Raw genomic sequence first — 21,996 nt, 5'->3', positions numbered from 1 at the left:
TAAAACCATCTGTTCCCAGCACATAACACTCTCATGGTTGTCCTGGCCTTTATGTGTGTGTTTTAACAAGACAGAAAATGGTGCCAAGATGAGGATGATTAATGAAGTAATATAATGAGAATTTTCAAAAGAAAGATACCCAATTCTATATTAGTTGAGCTAATACCAGCACTAGTTTATACTCAGGTCAAATGAACTTCCTGCTTAGTTTTCAATTTGGTAAAGAACTGCTGGATTCAGCATTTGATGACAAACGCAAAGATCCTTGGTACACCAACTCTTCTTGTCCATCACTTCACTGACCAGTGGTTGTGAACTATTAACTTTATTAGAGGATTTTCAGTGCAAGTGCGCTCAGTGAAGCCTACGTGCATTAGTACATCAATTACTGAAGTCCCTTCCTCACTTTAAACAAACACACTCACCTGCTTCCTGACAACATGCTGTCTTCCTCATAGTATTCTTCTCCACTATAATAATCCTGCTCTCCCAAATAATGATCATCATTGCAATAGTCTCGAATGTCACGTTCCTCACGGCAAATAGTTGGTCGACGGCCATCACCAGAGTCAGACCTGTAAGCAGCAAGGAAACACTTGGGACTGATTATGGTGCTATCAAGAAAAAAACACAAGCTCTGACCAAGTGTTGTGGGCAGAGTGTGACTTTACAGTACGTTCTGAGGAAGTACATCCCAGAAGTACTTGATCTGATACAAATATGAAAAGACAGGGGGAATGCATATTTGGGATACAAATATGAAAACATGGGGATGCTCTGCAAAGCCAAATACATTTGACAAAGACATTTTTACAGAATAGAAATTCAGAATATTTGGTAGAATAAACCTCTCTCAAATGTCTCAAGTTTATGAAATAGCTAAAAAATTAAAGAGAACTCACTGACATCCAGGAAAAACTGAAACTGGGTGTGTACATCTAGACACTACAAGCTACCACAGAGTGTACATTTAGCAATGAATTTCATATAACACATTATATCCAATTTTCAAATCTTGCCTTTGGAAATATTCAGACATAAGACCAGGAGAGGTGTTGTGCCCCTTCAGATGCAATCTCAAGCAAAAATATTCACAGAAGCTATCATCCTTATCTTTCCAGTCTATACAATTCAATTTTAAACCACGACTACCATCAAGAGTGATTTTTGCCTGCTGAAAACAGCACGAACCTGCCTGGACATTTTTAACCAGAAGATTACTCTCTCAAAATTGGCAGAGAAAAATGTGTCTTAGAAGCACTCCTTTTTTTTTTTTTTTTTTTTTTTTTTTTTTTCAGTATATGCATTCTAAGATGGTTTTTAAAACTGCGAGCTACTTTGTAAACATAAAAAAGTTAACTCACCTAATATATGTTTCGTAGTAGCGGGTTCTATCCAGGTAAGCCATGAAATTATGGAGAAAGATATTTTATAATCACATAGTTTTGAGAAATTCACTGGTGATTACAATGCCTGTAAAGTAACTTCTATTTTAACGAAATGACTATTTTCAAACCTTATTAAAATTATAAACTTTTCCCATATATTACGGCTATACTTTAAGTTCATAAATAAGTAAGGAACTGAAATGAAGCTAAATATAACAGATTAGTTTCACACAGCATGAGTTTTCTTATAGAAGATTCAAAATTCCTTTAAAAGCAAATACATTTACCTCCTACTGCTTGGCCTTCTACGCTTCTCATGGTCAGCTCTGGAGTATGAATGGTAACCATTTTCAGATCTATGCTCATGACTTCCAAAATTAGCGTGTTTCCCATGAACAACTTTGGATACGTTGGCATTATTGAGATTGGCATTTGTTGAGTTTGGAACTTGTTTTCCTACTGAGTTGTGATGATGATGATTGTGGTACACGGAATTTCCTGTCTGAGGATATACATTTTTCTCAGGATCGCTTGCAGATGGAATTGAAGGCCGCTGCACATGTAAGGGACGGTGCGTGGTGTTGATCTGCTGAAATGAATCTCGTCTGTCACTGCTAATATGATTTATATGGTTGCCAAAGAGGGCACCATTCCTCTGTTTTAGGGGAAAAGAAAGAAAAAAAGAAAATCAGATATCTTAGTAGAACACATTTTTGACTGATGATTATTTACTTTTTCCTACATGCGTACAAAGTAACAATTCCAGTACACTGTGAATTTTCTTTCTAATTTCACGATGCCTCAGATGGCATCTCCTGAAGTGACAGAGATGTGATTGTGACAATGACAATATTTGGATTTCAAAGTCAAATCAACATTATGCAGTGAACGTTATTCTTTTTCCATACACCTGTGACTTCTAGCTTTCTCCATGTTTCATTATACAGGAGAAACCCAGATTCCCAAACACGAAGAACATGCACCAAATTCCTCAGAAAAGGACATGTCTGTGTAATTCTCAAGAAAGTTTTGGTGGAATTCTCCTATTCTCATGGAGCACTGGTTTGCAGCAGGCGTCACTCAGACAGGATGGAGTGCCATGCAACAGCTTGCAAGCATATCTCAAGTAGACAGCATTAAGCTTCAGTGGTTCTGTTCTTCCTTCTTGCAGGGGTACAAGAAAGAGCAATAACTCTTTATCAGCCCTGAGAGTGTAATGAATGGTGAGAAAGAGAATGAAGTGAAAAATTATGACTATGTCATGCAACTCTCTTTTACATCTAACCCCGATTATGTAGCCTCCCTGTCTAGCCAGGTGTGGGTCCTGGATGACAGCAGTCTGTCTTGAAGCTCAATCTAGAGAAGACAGGACGTTATGATGATTGGCAGAGAAATGCATCCACTGCTGGTCACTGTGGCACTGTTCCCAATGCCACATCCTCCTCTTTAGTGAAGGACAAAAGCAAGCTATGTGGTTTACGACAATTTCTGCAGAAGATTGCCTTTACATCTACTTCTTAATTAAGCTTTCTTGCCTACAATGGTGTGCAGATAGCTCCCGAAACTTATCTTTTTTCCAGATTGATTTTTGTTGGTATCCCTCACAGGAAACTGGGACTGGCCTTTATGCTTATTTGACTACAGTGTAACTCTAGTTTTTTTTATACATGCATCTCTGCATCTGTGGAGGCTTGGCTGCCTAGAATTTCATCTCTTCCACCAAAGCAGAAGTTAAGGTATGTCCAGTTTCCTTAACACTATCACAATTTGGTTTTGCAGGCAATGTGCAAAGCTCATATCTTTCTTAGGATCTGCTTAAGAATAAATAAGAATAAATAAGAAGGAATTAGGGGTGGGAGAATCACCCAACAGGAACTGCTTCCTAAGATTATGATGAGATGCAGGTGTCCTGGTAATACCACTTTTCCAGATATAAATGAAATATACTGATGTTCATTAAGTATTTATGTTTTGCTGACTTGAGGTTTTTATTATTCTTCCACATTCAGGGATAAGCTCATTCTATAAAACTCATATTACATAACAAAAAAATCACATAGCTGTGTTCTGACATTACTTTATAAACTTCTTCCTCCTCGTCTGGATTGTTTTCCTCTGGTTCATCATCTTGCAAGTCACAGGATATAGCTCGGCGTATTTCAGGGCCGATATCATGAAGTGTCCTTAGTCCTGCCTAAATTAAGGACAATATCATAATATATTAGGAATGCAAATTCTTTAGTTACTTTTAAAAACAGTCATCAAGTTTTTGTATCCTGGTAGTTGTAGAAGATGCATCCTCCTATATGTCTCTTTACTATTATAAATAAAAGGCCTGTAGTCAACTACAATCCAATGCTGTTGAGGTGATCACGTCCTTATTACCAGAGTAGATGCTGACTAAAAGTCCACTGATGTTTATGGAACCCTACATCATCTCATAATAAAGCAATAAGCAGTCAACAAGAACTATAATAATAGCATACTTCAATGGGATGTATGTTTAATGTCAAAAACATGTTTGCAGCCTGTGTTCACACAGGAAACATGAGGAGATCTTTGCTATAGCAGCAGCAGTTTTAGCAGAGCTCAAATGGTAAAGAAAGCAGTGAAATAATTGCAGCCCATCTGCACCGCACTGTGATACACAGAAATCTGCTTTAAAGATTTAGTTTAAGACAGAAAGCCACCTCGCTCCAGCAGCTGGGAGCTCAGCATGTACTCATTCAAATTCCTTCTCCAGTCTGCTATCACGAGTGACTTGCAGCAGGAGGTCTCTGCTGGGACTGCCAATGAGAGACCTACACTTGGCACAATTGTTGCTCACTATCTAAAAGCCTATTTTATCATTTAGCTGTGCATTTTTGATACGGATACGTATCAAACACATGTTATTTGCATGGGGAATGGGCATGAAGATGTGCATTATTCCCATGGGGAATAACGTGGCATGAAAATGCATGGGGAGTTTTGCATGCTTCATTGCTGCAGACAGAACTGAAGGACCGTGGAGGACACCACGCGTGGCTCGGTCCCACTCACGCGACCCCGGCAGCACGCGGCAGCCAGCCTTCAGCTCCGAATGGAAAGAGCTTGCTGGCTGGGAGCAAAATGGTGTTTGGGCAGTGTGGGTAATCAGAACCTGGAAAGGGATCAAGCAAAAAGCTTCATATCTGACTTTACCATACACTCTTCTTCAGTTCTCGTTTTAGTATTTCACTTCCTAAAATAGGTACTCACATTACCTACCTGAATTTTGCAATTACATTCTCTTTCTCAAGGGTGAACTTTGAGAGATAAGCTATAATTGAACTAAACTGAAAATCACTTACTGGAGAGTTAATACACAATGTACTTTTCATTAATACATTCTCCTACCTCTTATGCTAACTGCACAGCCGAGCTTAGCAAGTTTGCTAATGTCACAATTGTATAAGGTGCTAAAGGGAAGTAACATTAACTAAGTAACATTCCCAGGTACAGATTTCAAGGCAGACCAAAGCTTTAGTATTTTGGTTACTCAGTCATTAGTAACAATCATCACTTGCATTTCCAAATCACCGACATTTTAAAATAAGCTGTAGGATAAACAGAATGCAATGTCAGAAATCCTAAAGAAAACAAGCATGCAGATGAATAAGTGAATACATCTATGCTACAGCAGTGAACATAAGGGACGCCGTGGCCCAGTCTTGGTTCCCCAGCATTACACACCTCCACTGAGCCCATCCTCTCACACTGAGGCTGAGCTCTGCTCTACAGCTGCACAAAAACTCCAGGCTTTCACACAAACCCAGTCTCCCTTCTCGCTATGCCTCTCTGTGAATGCATCACTCTAAGACAGCAGTATTATAAATTTTAACTCTGGCAAAAACTACCAGCTTATATTCCTGTCTGACAAACAGTGACAACTTCCCATAAATGTATGCCTGAATGCTGAGAAAAGGCATATGTTTGTCAGCAACATATTCAGTAGTCACGTAATTTCAATTACATGTCCCACTTCCTTCTGGTTTATTTCTTGGAGAATTACTCCCTCTTAAAGAAGGCTAAATAAAAGCAGGCAGCTTTTATCATCTCATTTCTCTTCAGCATCACTAATTTGCCTATGACAGATCTCTTGCAATAATGCAACCAGCAGCAGAAGAGTAAAACCTGGATCACTGTACATAAACATGTATCTGCTGGTTAAGCTAAAACAATCAGCTTTATTCTCTGACATTCAGTACCAAAGCCATAGGTTCTGCAAGCAATAACTGTTTGCAGAATTAAAACGTTTCTCAGCTTATTTGCATTAACAGATTCATCTATAATTTTGCCAACTCCATCATTAAAATGACCACTCCTATGTGCTGCCCTATTTTAAGCAGAGTACAATTAAGTATTCCAAGCAATCTAAGAACAAAAGTTGTTTGAATCTAAGATTCAAAAGTTGTCCTTAGATTGAGTTCTGCATCATGAGACAAATTCCCATGCTGCACTCTTGCTGATAAGAAGATCCCACTTTGAGAAGACGTGAGCCAACCAACTTCTGCTGAAGTTGGACTGATGCACGAATACTTATCTGGCAGTTGGAATATTGCTCCTCTGAACCACTTTTAAAGTCTTCTGCAAAGACCACAAGGGAAGAATGGACTGACAAAACCTTTTGTTTTTACCTAGAAGTATGTTTTTAGTGGATACACTTTTTTTTTTTTTTTTTTTTTGCATATGGAAGTCAATATTTATGCACATTTCTCCTGTAGCTTTCAGCAAACTTTGTTTTCAAAGACATTAGAAGATGGAAAGATCTATAACAGAGCAGATAAAACACATGCAAGTGATGTTCAGCCACTAGCTGTAAAGGGATAACAATCAAAATTGCACACTAAATTATTCATGCTGCCCTGCAAGAAAGCAGCTGTTGTTTCTACTCCGGTTTGTTGATGTTTCTTTGAAGTGGAGGAAGAAAAGAGGTACATGCTACTGTGTTTGACTGCATCTAGTTCTATTCTAAAGACTTCACAAGACATTTGCAAAAGTGTTTTTCTTATTCAGACATTTTCTCTGCAAAATTTAATTTCTGATGCCTTTGTTGCCTAATTTATTGTGTGGGAAAGATGAGATGCATCAGTCAAACAGTTAGTTAGCAAACTAGTGACACACAGTGCTCTGAGCAACATAATTACATAATAAAGCCAAGCATGGCTTTAAATAGACTTTCTTCTAAATATACCAGATGCCTTGAAATTAACACAACAATTCTGTGCAGCTGTGCTTTATGAGGCACAATAACACCTGCAATTCTTTCAAGATGTCACGAATCACAAAGCACTCAGCACTAACACACTGTGTGCTAGATCACATCTCAAGAGACAATTAATGATGCCTCTGTTTGTGGCACAGCACTGAGATGATGTGTGCTTTTAAATGCTGAAGTAACAGAACTGTAGGAGTCTCTCAGTGGGAAAAAATGTCCTGAGACTGATAACTGTACCTATGAATTAGTCATTCAGAGGGAGAGCACTTTAAAAACACCTGAAAAGCACCATGCAACAAAACACAGAAATGTTTAAAAGTCAAATTAAACCTGGAAACATAAAAAGTTAAATATTTCAAAAAAGATTATTTATAACTACTAGCAAATAGTTTAAGATCAATTTCATACATCTATATCATTCACAAAACAATCACATCATTTTAGATCTTCCTTTTACAGTAAGAAGATTTTGTATGATGAAAGAGCCCAAAGTCAAAACTTTTAGAAAAGCATCTCAATGTTCATAAACATTGGAACAACCAAAAAAGGATTTTCCCTATAAGTGAACCAAGTGCAAATCTTGAAGTATGAAGCAGCCTACACATAAAGAAGTTTAAGCTTACATTAAGATGAGTAAATGCAACAGTTTGAATAAGAATCACTATCACCGCAGTATTTCTTGTCATAAAATGAACAGTGCTCCATAGCTGAGGCATTTTACAGTGATATCAGGAAATGCAAGTGACACTTATAAGCTCTGCTTCATAGATTATAGAAAAATGATGGATAGTTACATATATTTCTATATAAACTCACTGGATCTGAAATAAAGCACAAACATGAATTCTTAATTCTTATGCCTGAAGAATTTCACAGTGCTGAAAGCATATGACTATGAAACTATTCATAAAACCATTTTACTTTCAGAAAATGAACATGTTTTTACTACCTGCTTCTTTTACAGTGAAGAAAACAACAAACAAAACCCCCCGACACCACAGCTGCGCTGATACAAAATAAAATTAAGCTAATATGAACAGAATAAAAATCCAAAACTCCTAACGTAAGAAAGAAAGCACGCAGAACACTGAATAGACCTACGCTATAGCAGTGAACATAAGAGACATAGTAGCCCAGTCTTGATTTCCCAGTGTTACTCATCTCCATCGAATCCATCCTCCAGTGCTGAGGCTGAGCTCTGCTCTACAACCACACAAAGGCTCTGGGATTTTGCTCGAACCCAGACTCCCTTCTAGCTAAGCCCTGCTGTGAATGCAACATCAACGCAGCAGACAATTAAATTGAACTTGAGCAAAACTTGTTAACCCCTCAGCTGATACTTACTAGAGGGCTTTCTTCTCCCAAGCTAATCGTTGATATTAGTTTAAAAAAGTAATCACGAGAAAAAAGTGCAATTAGATAACCTGAAGTATATTCCCCAAATCAAGTTCTGCTCAATTGATCAGTGTTTTGTTTATTTGTGATGCAAAGAGAAATATCTATCAACTTTTATTTGTACCTGCTAATGAAGAGGGTTATGTGTAAATAAATGTAAAATCTAGATGAAAATATTACATAGTTTAGGCTAAAATTAATTCATCATTTGCTCTGCACAGTAGATGAAAGTAATTAAACTTGTTCATGCTTCACTAAACATTTATCTTTACTGGCAATGTGACTACTGTTTGGCTCGATACACATTTCCATCACCACAGAAAGCCATCTCTTTAACTACTGCCACAGAACAAAGACCAGAGCAAAGTTATATTCCTTCTTAATGCATAAATATCAGTTCAACAGGACAAGAAAAGCACTGTGAGCAATCCAACCCTAAGGAATTTTGTGACTCATGCCCTTGGAGTGTACTTAATGCAACAAAAATGTTTGTAGATAGCTAACAGGAATTACTGCTTGTCATTTCAAAACTAGTTGCTTTACTTCTCTTCATAAGGCCCAGTAACAGAAATAAAGTCCCAATCCAATAAAAATAATGCAGTATCTGATGTCTGGAATTATTCGAGGACAGCCTCCCATTTTTGTTTCAAAGTTTGTAACACAAAGTGTATACCCAGATAGAATCTTTCAAAATATAACCTCCCAACCACTTGTACTCAATGGACAGCTTGCTGCAGACTTCCTGAAAGAGAGAAGGTCAAAGAGCATTGTCTACAGTCCTGGTTTCCATCTGATAGCTTGTTTTAAGAGATAGGCAGAAGTATATGGCACTAATAAAGTATGCTGATATTCATTCTATAGAAAGTTAAGTTCCAAACACTGACACGGCTGATAGGAAGCAATTTCACCAGTAATCATGAATGGAAAAAAAATACAATAAATAAAAGAACACTGAGAATTAGGAAGCAAAACAACACCATACAAAAATTTCTTTACTATGAGATAACACCTGTCAGAGAACTGGCTTAAAATGTGGTAGAAACATAAGAAATAAAAGAAAAGTAAAACAAATAATGGAAACAGTAGCTTAGAACTTCTCTTATCTGATTTTTACATCAATTCTATTGTATAACTGTTGCTGCCATTTGAGTAATCCCCAGAGAATAACGTACTGCACTTACCTTGTTACAGACAGAAAAGCAGGATTATGCTTTACTTTTCTGATGAACAAAGAGTCCCAGCTAAACAAAATCCTTGCAGCACTGCACAACCATCAACATTCATCTACCTGGTATGTCAAGCTCACAAAATGGTTAGTAAAAATGTAAAAACAAAATCACCTGCAGAGCAATCGTGGTATTCTTCGCAGGATATTTCCCCACCAGTCCTTGTTCTTTGCGTTTCTTGAATTTCCTAAAGTAGTCCTGTATCAGGAAGGTGGCATAGAACTTCCCCACGGTTACCTCATCATCTAAATGAACAGACCAGACAGATCTCTCCCAGGTCAGCACATTTGGCAATAGCCTGTACACTCATATCTGATTTGGGGGAAGAAATGTGACGGGTGCAATAGGCACTACACTTTCACCTTACAATAATGGGACCACTAGCTGGCTTAAAGCAATGTTTTAGCAAGCAGGTTATGCTCAGTCAGTTAAGTGGATTCATCCTTAAGAAGAAAACACAACACTTTACCAAGTCTCACGTACCTGCAGGTTAGTTCATGTAAGTTTCTAACAAAACCATCAGCACGTTTGTATGTGCATAGAAACTGAAATATTGGCTTTCATTAGTTGAAATAAATGCATTAAAACAGGAGTTTCTCTGACTTACACAAGAGTTACTCTATACAAAAAGTCCTGCTCACAATATCTCACTTTTTATTCCTGCTGCTACAAATTTTCTCGATCAGTGTTTTGATATAGTATTTTTGTAATTACATAAGGACTTTGACAACCCTATAGGTTGCTTTGCTATGTACTTTCTTAACATCTTCCACTTTGAATTGGCTGTGTATCCCAGATAAACAAGTTGGGATGCATCTTTTACTCTCTTGCCCAAGAGTCACCCCAGAAAGCAGACTCCAGACTGAAATCTCACTGTGTTTACAATTTCACACATTTTCTGTTGCTTAACTGAAGATTTGGCCCAGTCAGGTGGTGATAAAAGTGAATATGAAACACACACGGTGCTTCCCCATATTATTGTACTGTACCACCTCTGAAATGCTGATAGATAGGAAAATAATTCATGTCAATTAATTTCGTGCAGTTCAAAAGATACACAGTGCAGTAAAAAAAAAAATACCATTTTCTAGAGTCACTATTGTGAGAAGAATCCAAATTTCAAAGGTACCCTATGATACCCAAATCTCCGAGTTTGTAGCATGTCAGCATGTTCCATTCAGTCATTCAGCTGTGTAAGTTTGATCTCCTGACATGTAATATGCTTGCCAGAAAACTAGGAATAGTTTTCTATTCAAAAACATTGCTTTTGTTCTCACACACTTCTTTCCCCCAGAGTTATCTGACATGAAGCTAGCTGTTTCTCCTTCTTTGTTGCCTACCCTCCATATTTTTGCAGTATACCAAGACAGCTATTTGCAACTGGTTGGGTAGAGCTCTACAGAAAGGAAGCCCCTGCCATCCCAGTCACCTTAGTGACAGGCAGTTGCTTACACACTTTGGGATCTGGGTTACATTGTCATGACTTGTTTGGTTGCACACAGGAAATCTAATGTGCTCATACGTATTTTAACATATCTTTGATAGAAGAAAAATCTTATTACTTTTTTTTTTAAAAAAGTTTTATCTCAATTGTTTTTTCTCTCCAATGAAGATTTAGTACAGACCTGAGAGGTATCTTCATTTGCTTTTTGTCTTTATTTCTTACCTATGAACACATCTTGTTAAGCAAGATTTTCCCCTCTCAAATGATATTTTTAAAGTGACTGACATTTACTGTAACATCATACATTAGTGTTTGAATAAAACACTCTCCTTGTGTTTTAGCTTTATCAATAATCTGTCCCAATGTATCTCACTAATAATTGTTAACAGTATTTTTACCTGTATTATCACAGTTTTTGCTAATTTAAACATTATTAACTTTCTACTTTTTATGACCCGCTTTCAAGTCAATAAAAAGGATGGGGGAAATCCAATTTGTGTGTAAAACTGTTAAAACTTATTTCTGCCTCTGTGACAAAATCTGTCCCCAAGTGAATCCTCAGCATTCAAAAGAAGCTCCCTCCAGAGTTCTCAGGATGTATTTCGCTATAATTTATGATGTAGGCTGTATGCATGTGAAAAACTACAAGCTTTAATTTGAGGAAAATTGCACCAGGGATGTATTCTCCCAGCGTTTTATTTCTTTAAAGGTATCAGAGCAAAACAAATTGTAATAATTGCCTTAAAATGGAAGACCAGCCTGTCACGGGAAATGTCTTTGCCTGTTCTGCCAAATACAGACATCTCTTCAAGGGCTGAGTGCCTCCAGTTCCCACTGGGAAGTAAGGACTCCACAGCTCACAAGAAAAGCTCCCTAGTGTCTCGATTCAATCTCAACAGTAAAAAAGCTTTTTTACTGACTCCCTGAATCTAATTTTTAATCTTTTGTGTGAGTATTTGTTTTGATGCTCATCTATGATCTCTACTGGAGGCTTCTCTGGAGCCTAGTGGTCTTCTGTATTCAGAAGAGGTCTCTATAAAGTATCTGATCTAAACTTGTCTTCCTTAGTTTAGCTGAATCCATTCATTTCTGCAATGCATTCTTGGTCAAACTCCCCAGATGAGCCTTTCCCCATCCTTTGTATTATTTTGTTTCAACTATTTGAACAGAACTCTTTGAGGAAGTGATATAGCAAATGGCTCCTAGAAAGAACACGCACATAGAAGTGACAGACTCGATAAAACATACACTACCACGGGTTGCACTTAGAGCATGTCTCAAGACAGGCTATGATTACTGACTGTACCTGAGACAACCATACCTCCAAAGTCTCAGTATGCACAAATGAAAGGCCCTATTAATTGCTGTGGACACACACCAATTTTTTTAATAAGCATATTAGTTGAATGCATTACCAGTTTCCTGAATCGTGCATGCCAAAGTCTGTATGTACAAACAAGATGCATGTGTACTTCACAGGCACAGTCAGTTGTATTGCAGACACGTGCACACAAGAACTGAAGCTTGGCCAAGGGGAGCCATCCTTGACACACAGAGCCAGATATGGACAGGAAGGGAGGCAGCTAAGCGTAACTGACCACAGTATCAACAGATCTATAGCTACAATTGGGGACAGCAAAAGGAATCATTTCAGTAGGAAGCTATTGCAAGAGAGGGCAAAAAGTATTAGGCAGGATTAAATGGGCTTGCAGGTGGAGACTGGGGAATTTAAAGAATAGAAAGCAGGTGAATCTTTAGCGGGTGGTATGTCGTTCTCTTGCTCTGTGGTCTCCTGGGAATATTTATACATTCAGGCTTTTGACTTTCATTCTATCTTCTTGCAAAGCAGCTTCAGTATTCCTGAAAATCTGTTGCTAACTCTTAACAGTTTAATTAAATTATATTAATGAGTTATTCAGCCAGTACTAACACTTAGCTGGCTGCCCATTTCTGGTGCATCTATTTATAATTAAGCAAAAAAAAAATGAAATTCTTTGTGGATTGTTTTCATTCTGCTCTGCAAATAATTGATCTGTTCTCTTTGCGTTCAGAAGTCATGATCACAGGCACATAAAGGATGTAGCACTCAGTAATACCAGCAAAAGTAGTATTTGAGAAAAATATCATGAACAGCCCAATACTTGTAAGTACATGTGATTCTAGTACAGTGAATTTGGATGCTTTGTTGATTTGTATTGGAAATCTTTCTCTTGGCAGACTGTTATTTATCAGCTGTCGCTGGTGTTGCTCTCATATGCAATTTTCTATTGAATATTAAGCTTTGATAGAAACAATTTTTTTCTATATACTAAGCTATTTTACACTCCTATAACATATGAATGTAAAATAGCTGTATTCCTCTTTTTTTTGTGTGTGTGTAGCTAGGTTACGCTATTTTCAATTATTGTTTAAGTCTTAATGAGGCTTGCAGAGAAATGAAGTCAAAATGAAATTGAAAACTGGTGAATCTTAAGGACTTTGATGGTTGGACTAGATGTTCTTAGCGGTCTTTTCCAACCTTAACGATTCTACAACTTCCCAAAATGTCCTTGTTTATACTGTTGAAGCCACACAGGTTTTTATCATGCAGACTGTGACCTAGATTTTCTGTCTTCTAGCTACACTGAAGAGCTGAATTTGTGGAAGAAATATTAGCAACGGATTTTAGTATAGCTGAAAGTAAATATACAGCTTATATTCAGCAATGAGATGAAACTGAAGTTAACAGTGAGTTGCTGTGTGAGATTAGTTCTAGGAATGTGATCTTTAAAGATTCTTTGTCAGATCGGTTTAGGCAGGCACAGCTCGCTATTCTGAAGCATGCATCTCTATTTCAATAAAAAATGTAGGGGAATAAAGTTGGCAAGAGGCAACACCAATTCCATGCCACCACCCTAAAACAGAATTGCTTCAGAATATTCGGAAAGACTCATAGTTGAAAGGAACAGAGGCTGCAGAAAAAGCTCAAGCACATAGTTACAACAATAACAAAGCAATTCATCTATGCCATGCAAGCAACTAGGTGTAAAGCCGAAAACAACAGAGTAGAACACAAAAAAATTGTTTTAAATGTGCAGTATCAGTTCCCCTTTGGATCGTCAAATTTGCTAGATCTTTGTCTTAATCCCCTCTAGCAGCTGGCAGCCACCACACCAGTAGCACGTGGCTCCCTGCAGCGAACAAGCTAATGCTGCTTCTGGGGTCATGCTGAACAGCGGGGCAGCCAGCATGCTCCTCCTCCCCTACAGACTGAGAGTGTCACCTTCAGAAAGGGATCAGCCTCCACCACCATCGGGCCTGGGTCTTGAGTCTGCTTCCAAACCTGAGTCTGATCAGTCTTGAAAGCTGCTGTAACACTATAAAAGTACAATAAACTACAAAAAATACCAGGTGATTACAGTGGATCGGTATATTGGACGTCTAGATACATCTATCCTGGATATGAATGGACAGTGCAACAGATCCTGCACCTTTAAAACTTGAAAAAGCAAGTATAATGTCACCTAAACCTATACTGTAGCATATTGGTAAAAATGTATATATTGAAAAACTCTAAATATATATATTAGAATATATATATTTAAAAAGAAATATAACAAATATTTGATGCCACCTCACTGCACGTAGAAGCAATATACGTGCCTCATACCTCTTGTAAACACATTGGTATGATAATTTAGATATTTTTTACATGGGCCATATTCATACCTCAGTCATACTGGCATAAATCTGAACCAGTTCCATTACGTTTTGGCTGTGGAACTGCTCTGGTTTAAGCTAATGTAACTGAGATAGTTTAGCCTCTTGCTTTATCAGTTTAGCAGAAAAAATATTTTTAATCTTGCAATTAAAATTTTTTTAGTTTCCTCCCAGAAGTATTCAACATATACAAGGATATCAGCTAAAATGCAGTGTACATTGTGAAGCTTAACTAGTAAAAAATATATATTATTTTGCTGTATGCATTGAAATAAAACTAACTTTAGGTTATTCCACTGAGTGATTTGAAATAAAGACTAAATTTAGGTCTAATTAGTGTTTTTTGTTGTTGCTTTTTTGTTTTTTGTCAAGCAAGAAAATAAACATTAAATATATTTTCCACTTTCTTTTTGATCTAAGGAAGTTGTATTAATTAGTCCTACATTTATTATCTAACGTAACAGGATATAACAGTCTCTGTATTATTTTGCTATTATTGTTTGTTGTCCTTTAATAACATTATCATTTCAAGTTTTACTATTTTTATTTCTTTAGTCCCTACCAATCCACAAAGGCCAAAAAGAAACAAGAGCATATAGCAAAGTTTATCACACTGACCGCCAGCTGGAGGGACAACTTGGTCAAGTAATTTCATGCTAGTTTTCTTCCATATTTTCTTTATAACTGCTCTAAGTTCTTCATTTGCTTGTTCTAGGTTACCTGTGGCAACAAAATAGAGACACAGAGGATGACAATTATGTTTAAATTAGCTGCAATGAATGATCCTTTGGATATTAATTAGCTGTATCCATATACAGACTGATAAAGACTGCGAGCAGATAAGAATACTACAATAATTAAAGTGAAGAAAATGTGTAAGAGAATGAACTTCTAGGGGCTTTCAAGTTTGGAGTTCTTCAGGTCAACAGCAATGTACAGATCTTGGCTCTACTCTGTCACTGCTTAATACCTTCTGCATAAATTGTGCAGCACATGACAACTCTGCAAGCCACACCTTTCCTTATCCAAAGTTGACACTTTTTTTTTTTTTTTTTTGTCTATTGACAGTAATCAATCAACCTTGCAGACTTGCAGGTTCAGGTGAGCATCTTTTGCAGTGCTATCCTTAGCCACAGCGTTGCTTGAGGAGGCTTAACTTGTACAGGTGTAGTGTTGGCAATGGAACTCAAATGCTACTGAGAACAGCAGAAGACATGGAACAGAAAGAAATGAAAGTAAAATAATGACAAAATATATAAAATAAAAGGCAAAATTCCCTTGAACATAACACATTTTCAGGGCTCTTCCCTCTGATGCAAATTGCAGAAACCCATTCAGCCCCATTGGAACTAGCCTCCACCAACCTGGGGATGTCACCTTCAAGGCTGCAAAAGCCACAGTTGCACTAATGTGGGATCCAAGATATCCAGTGAGAGGAACTCATTAATTCCTAGCAGAACTGCTGTTACACAACTGCTAAGTGTTTTTAAATGACCAAGTAAAAGCATGCCATAATTTCTAAGACTGCTTGGGCTTTGGCCTCAGAATCCCTTTATTTTGTAACAAATCATTCTCAGCAGTACACAATACAAAACCAAAGCAAATCCACTGAGACTTAAGGAGCCTTACTCATGTTCAACAGAAGTAATCATTTCTTGTTTTACCTCATTGCACTTTTTGATAAGTGCAATAAAGGCTTGGCAGATAGGAACCTTACCTTCTGTTTTTATCTTCAGAGCAGTCCTAACCAAAGCAAACAAAGTAGCATTGAACATGACGGTTCCGTCACTATTTAGTGGCATATTCATGGCTACTAACCTCTGTGAAGGAGAAAAAAACACTTTGTTTGAAAAAAAGAAAAAATACCTTCTGTAGATTTCACTTCTGAAAAGGTGACATAATCAAAGAACATCACTGAGAGACATAGCACTATGGAACTCTTCAAAAAACACTGAGCCTTCTATCCTAGCTGTCTGTCATAAACACCACTATCACCTATTTCTGATACTAATGACATGGATGCTTCTACCAAAGCTAGAACTGCCCAATAGTTTTCATGGGTTCTGGCACTCCTTTTGACCCTGGTGTTTTATACACCAGTTTGACTATTAATAATACAAATACAGAAAATTCAAAGCATGGTGCTGTTGTGAGAATCCTTTAAGGTGCCATTTGATTCCTACTGAAACTGCTAAAACTAGAACACCCGTAGTTTTGAATTCCTCAAATAATATAATAAAGCAACTTTGAGTTGCTTTTCAACTTCTATATTAAAATGCAATTAATTGTCATACAAATTACACATTGCACCTAACAAATTTTACTTTATTTTAAATTTCTGTTAATTTTCAGTCATCTCACTCACTTCTGCATATTATTTGGACACTGTTATTCATTTCTGCAAGGTTTATCATCTTGCCATCTCTTCCCTTCAGCATCAGTTCTATGTTTCACGTGAAGCAAATGTTCCATGAATGCACCTGTACAAATACTTTGTGGAAACTAAATTGTGAACTAAAGTAAACTACCACTTTCTCTCTCGGATTGAAAAGAAACCAGAAATGTCACTGGGTCACCATCAATGCTGGGTTGAATTAGTTTATATATATCACAATAAAAGACTAACAATAAACGTATAGACCAACTCCTTTTATTTTGGTGCTCTGTCAAGAATTTTAGGTTGGCAATAAATTCAAATGATTACACTGAGAGAAATGACACTGATATTGCTGATTTAAGTCAAGCCTGCAGAAAACTGGGAAAACTAGAGAGTGGAGATCTTGTGAATAAACAGAATTACGGTACAGAAACAACAAGTGTTTGGCAGAGTTGAACAAATGAATGTTTAAACAGTGAAAGAAACCTACAAAGGAAGAAGGGCAGAACCTACCTTGCAGGCCACTCGGTGAGGGCATAATTTGCCAAAACCAAGTGGTGGCTGAATGCGTCTCAGTAACGTAACCACATCAAGATGCTTTATCCTTCCCCTAGAAGCAACACATATCAATTACCAAATATACATACATTCTCAAAGTATATATTGTGTTCTGCTTTCAAGCAGAGCATTTTTATTTTTAACAGATAAGTCCTACCAGATAAATGCTCTAACTTACTTTGCTTCGGGGTCATATTCTGACCATATCCTTTTGAACTCATCCAAATGATGAGGACCCAGAATGGACCAGTCACGTGTCAAATAGTCAAAGTTATCCATAATGACAGCCACAAATAAGTTTATTATCTGAAAAGCAATTAAGAACACAGATCTACATTTAATTTTTTGAAGCTCAAACATTTTCAATAAATAACTTTATAAGGTAGGAGAATTCAAGCAGATAAATAAATCGATCTTATAAAATAATAATTTTTGGCAAATACTACTGAATATCACAGAAAATACTTGCTGAAAATTTGACTGCCCAATTGGAACTCTATCATGCAACCAGATGACAAGAGTATGATTCTGCTGTGCAGTACTCAATCTTAGACATAGGCTCTTTAATGTTTTTGTTTCTCTTCCTTGACTGGCCAGACCAAAGAATACAACACTTGAGTGACACATTGCATATTTGTATTCAAAAGATTCAGTGACATGTCAATGAGATTTCTGCATATGTTTCATTAACATGAGAGATGACACTGAATGGTTATGTTTACAGTGGTTCAGGAGTCTGTTCAATCAATCTTTTGCCAGGAGAACAGAACTGTGAATATAAAAAATCAGCCAAGGCTCCTGCGATGGGGAAAAATGTATTTCAGAGACTATCATGGAACAAATAATTAATTATGCCATGGATTAGGAAGAAAGTTTATAGTTTAGATCTCATGCCATAGTTGGAACACATTTGTAGAGACACATACAAATTCTATGCAGTTTAAATAATACTGATATAGCATTACTAAGTCAAATGAACTGCAGTTTCATTGTTAATGACACTTAATGGCATTACTGAAAAAAGACATGACATAATAGCTGGTGAAAAGATGATCACCTTAGCTTTCAAATGTGCAAGCAACCACTTCTGGCTTACAGGGAGGCCTGAGGTCACAAGGATATTTTGTACATGAGAATTTGCTGGTGTGCAGCATAGGATACAGGATCTAGGGGCATGTATGAAAAACAAATCCTTGCAAAAATATTTTAGATATGGGATTCTACATCATTCTCTGACTTCACTGCTGTTTTATTTCAGAAGAAATTCAAAAAGTTAAAACTTATTTCTGATAATAAACACCAGCTGAACTCACCAAAAATGCACAAAGCATATAAAAACTGATAAAGTAAATGATGGCAAAATTGCTTCCACACGTGTATTCTTCCCCTGGATTATAATCAGATTCGGGATCACAGCGTTTTCCAGGCAAACATGCCAGCATGATTTCCTGCCAGGCTTCTCCAGTTGCACACCTTTAAAAAGTCAAAAAGAGAAATGAAGTATTAATTGATCACAATGAACTAAAGATGTATTAATTTGTTAAGTTCTAAAAAAATGCCTGGACCTGTACATGTAGAAATGTGAAAACAGATCATAAATTCCTCAGAGTAGGAACTAATTAAAAATTATAGGGTATGTTTCAAAAATGAGAAACTTAGAGCTGACAGAGCACACGCATGCACCAGAAAGACTTGCATGTGAAAATTTTGCACCCCAAGCTGTGATTTTCAAGTTAAATAGTTACTGCAGAGCAGCTGTTGTGTATAAAAGTATAAATCTGTCTATAAAGCATTGATCTTCATTGTGATATGCATATGGAGAACTTCTGCATATCCCATACATTAATTCAGTTTTGTCTGAGATCTACAGTGAGTGTGGAAGAAATGCCACATCATTTCTGTCGAGTCAGGTAACATGCAAAGCAGCAGGCCTGAATGAAACCACAGCAGTGACAGAGCTGTGTGGTGGAATACAGGTGCCCTCTTTCTCCTTTTCCTGGTACTCCTGGAAATCCACCTTATAAATTCAGAATGATCCTACCAAATGGATCACAGAACTCTGTCCACTGGTCTATCTCCAGTACAATCAGCACAATTAGCTGTACTGCTCCTGTGCTCCACGTTATGACATGCTGATATATCTACTTATTAGGACGTGGCTTTGATATCTCTGTGTAGCTCTGATTTATGTCTGCTATCTCTTGAAATACGTCTGCTGTGAAAGAGAACCTTCTCTTTAGAATAGGGTAGAAAATGCATAGGAGCCAAGTGGAGATACAAATTCGCAGGCAGCACACTCACAAGATCAAGATCAACACCTCTAGAGGTATGCCTGATCCACATCATTCCCTCCACTTGCTCCAGGGCATTCTGAAGCACTCCCAACACAGATTTACTCTGCTCTTAACCTCTCTAGTGATGGAGATTCCATAATCCTCCAGGATCACCTATATCAAGATTTAGCTACCTGTACCATCAGAACTTTTCACCTACTGCTTATCTGATGCCTCCTTCTGCAAGTTACACCCACCACTCACCATGTCTTTATAAAATGAAAAGAAGAGTTTATTTTTTACATCTTTGCAACAGCTTTTCATCTTTTCTTTTCAAACTGTCTAGCTTGACTGGCCTTCTTAAGAATAAAACAAGAGCAAAGTCATTTTTCCTTTCCCCAACACCTGCACAGTGCCATCAGGACTGACTCTATTTAGTCTCCACTGGAAGACAATTCCTCCATGAATGAGCTGTTTCACAAGAGCTGTAATGACTTCAGGCCTATAGCACCAGATTAGAACCCAGTGGATGCTCAGCATACAGCTGCAGTGCTGACAGGGAATTGTTTCTAACTTAGAAACACATTTAGAGCAAATCCACAGAACCAATTCCATAGACATTTTTCCTGGACCACTGAAATGCGATGCACCAAGCAGAAGTTCAGGTTTACTCACCTGAAGAGAAGCAGCACAGCTTGGGGGAAAGTTTGAAAATTGTTGTTTCTGTTTATTTGATTGTTGTCTCTCATGGCCACTTTTCCAAATACCTACAGAAATACAAGATTTTACTTTCATCTTAGTGGCCCATACCTTCAGAAGCTGTGGTCCCTGTTGTCTAGACCAGCTTCAATACATATGAAAAACACACATGTACTTTCTCTATTGTCCTTATATTTTTCCTGATAATGCAGATGTAGTAAATAATCCATACGTACAAGATAATTCTTAATTTTAATTTGGCATCATTAAATCATTATCACACCAATATTTCCTCTTGTATTTTAATGACTGTATTTGCTTTGAACTAGCACCTATAGTCCTTTGCTGGGATTGAAACCCTGTTACAATAGGTACTGTGCATACTTGTAGTAAGGAATGATCACTGTCCTGAAAACCTTGAATCTAAATGGACAGATGTAAAGATGGAAGTCAAAGAATGGAGTTTGAGCACCTTGTCCCAGCCAGAGGTGAAAATGTTCTTCAAAATTAAACCTTGGCCAGAAAAAGCACTCTTTCTCTCCAAAATAATTGATATCCTCTTGCAGTACGGTAGAAATTGTTATTTAATTAGAAGAGATTAATGTTGCTGTGCTCTGCATATATGCAGGTCCCTCGGTTTGGGAACCTTACAACTTTGGGAACAGAACAAAATCTTTTTGATTGTAATGCCTTACTCCAAAAACAAATCTACTATAAGAAGCCATGTATTTTTTCCTTGCATTTATGCATAGGAATAAGCCACACAGTAAATGAAAGAGGAAGGTCACCTCTCAGCAAAACAAGATACTATAAGCACACACCCAGCTCTTCTATCTTTTTTGGACTGTCAAAACTACAGTCAACTAAAGATGTCTACATTAATCTAAAAGCTCTGCCAAATAAATAGCACCACTGTCAAGAGAACATTTCAGAAAGCACCTTGGTAAACAGGTCTCAGGTTAGCCAACCTGAGCTTTTGTTGAGTGCTAAAAACACCTAAAATTACCTGCATTCCAATGACAGCATAGATGAAGAACAGCATAGCTATCAGAAGGGCAACATAAGGCAGAGCCTAGAAAAGGGACAGGTGAATTGTATTTTAATAATTTCACACCATAATTTCCATTTCAATTCACAAAAATAATTTCTCTGTACACCACAGGCTCTTCCAAGGTTTTTCTTCCTAGGTAAATGCTTGAAATGTTATTACCTCTTAATCTGTCATATGCAATGAACATGAGCTTTGTTGTATTTTAAATTACTTCTGCCAGTAATCCAGGGGAAAGACTCAACTTTAGCAGTTTTAAATTTTATTTACTTTCCTGATTCTGCCAACACAAAGGTACTTCCCATTGAATTACATTAACTTCATGTTCATCACAGCTTTCAGGGGCAAGTTTTCAAATATCTATTTACTCCACTTATGAAATCAGTTCTTTCTAAAAGGAATTAAATTCCTCTTTTTTAGTCACCTAATAAAATGTGTGGAAGTATAAGACCAATGTGCATCAAATCAAATAATTTAATTTCACACACAAAAAAAATCATTTTTAAGGCATATCTAATGCTGTCTATGAAATACTATAGAAATCTCGCTGTGGTAGCAAACCTTTATGACAAAGAATGATCCTTGGATTCACAGAAGGAAGCAGCAGGTGAAGTTTCTTGTAGCATTAATATGTAAATGTATTTCTGCGT

At 37.2% G+C, this 21,996-nt stretch overlaps 1 protein-coding gene across 9 annotated transcripts in view; it reads right to left on the bottom strand.

Annotated features, from left to right (window-relative positions):
* Positions 1-21,996, bottom strand: part of CACNA1D (calcium voltage-gated channel subunit alpha1 D) — a 170,212-nt gene that overhangs the window by 6,669 nt on the left and 141,547 nt on the right. For 7 of the 9 annotated variants that reach the window (XM_090148162.1, XM_090148157.1, XM_090148156.1 and 4 more), the window contains 12 exons: positions 21,305-21,370; positions 20,275-20,366; positions 18,640-18,799; positions 17,505-17,632; positions 17,282-17,378; positions 16,109-16,211; positions 15,010-15,111; positions 9,363-9,493; positions 3,466-3,582; positions 1,676-2,043; positions 1,365-1,391; positions 426-575 (listed from right to left, as the gene is read on the bottom strand). In XM_090148162.1, coding sequence (XP_090004288.1) covers positions 426-575; positions 1,365-1,391; positions 1,676-2,043; positions 3,466-3,582; positions 9,363-9,493; positions 15,010-15,111; positions 16,109-16,211; positions 17,282-17,378; positions 17,505-17,632; positions 18,640-18,799; positions 20,275-20,366; positions 21,305-21,370 — 1,541 coding nt within the window. The remainder of the gene's footprint in view (positions 1-425; positions 576-1,364; positions 1,392-1,675; positions 2,044-3,465; positions 3,583-9,362; positions 9,494-15,009; positions 15,112-16,108; positions 16,212-17,281; positions 17,379-17,504; positions 17,633-18,639; positions 18,800-20,274; positions 20,367-21,304; positions 21,371-21,996) is intronic. The other 2 variants (XM_090148160.1, XM_090148158.1) reach the window with 1 other exon arrangement.

The sequence above is a fragment of the Phasianus colchicus genome, chromosome 11 (assembly GCF_987193195.1).
Source record: "Phasianus colchicus chromosome 11, bPhaCol1.hap1.1, whole genome shotgun sequence".
Classification (NCBI taxonomy): domain Eukaryota; kingdom Metazoa; phylum Chordata; class Aves; order Galliformes; family Phasianidae; genus Phasianus; species Phasianus colchicus.
Note: the sequence above shows the minus strand (reverse complement) of the source record. Positions and strands in the feature narration are given on the sequence as shown.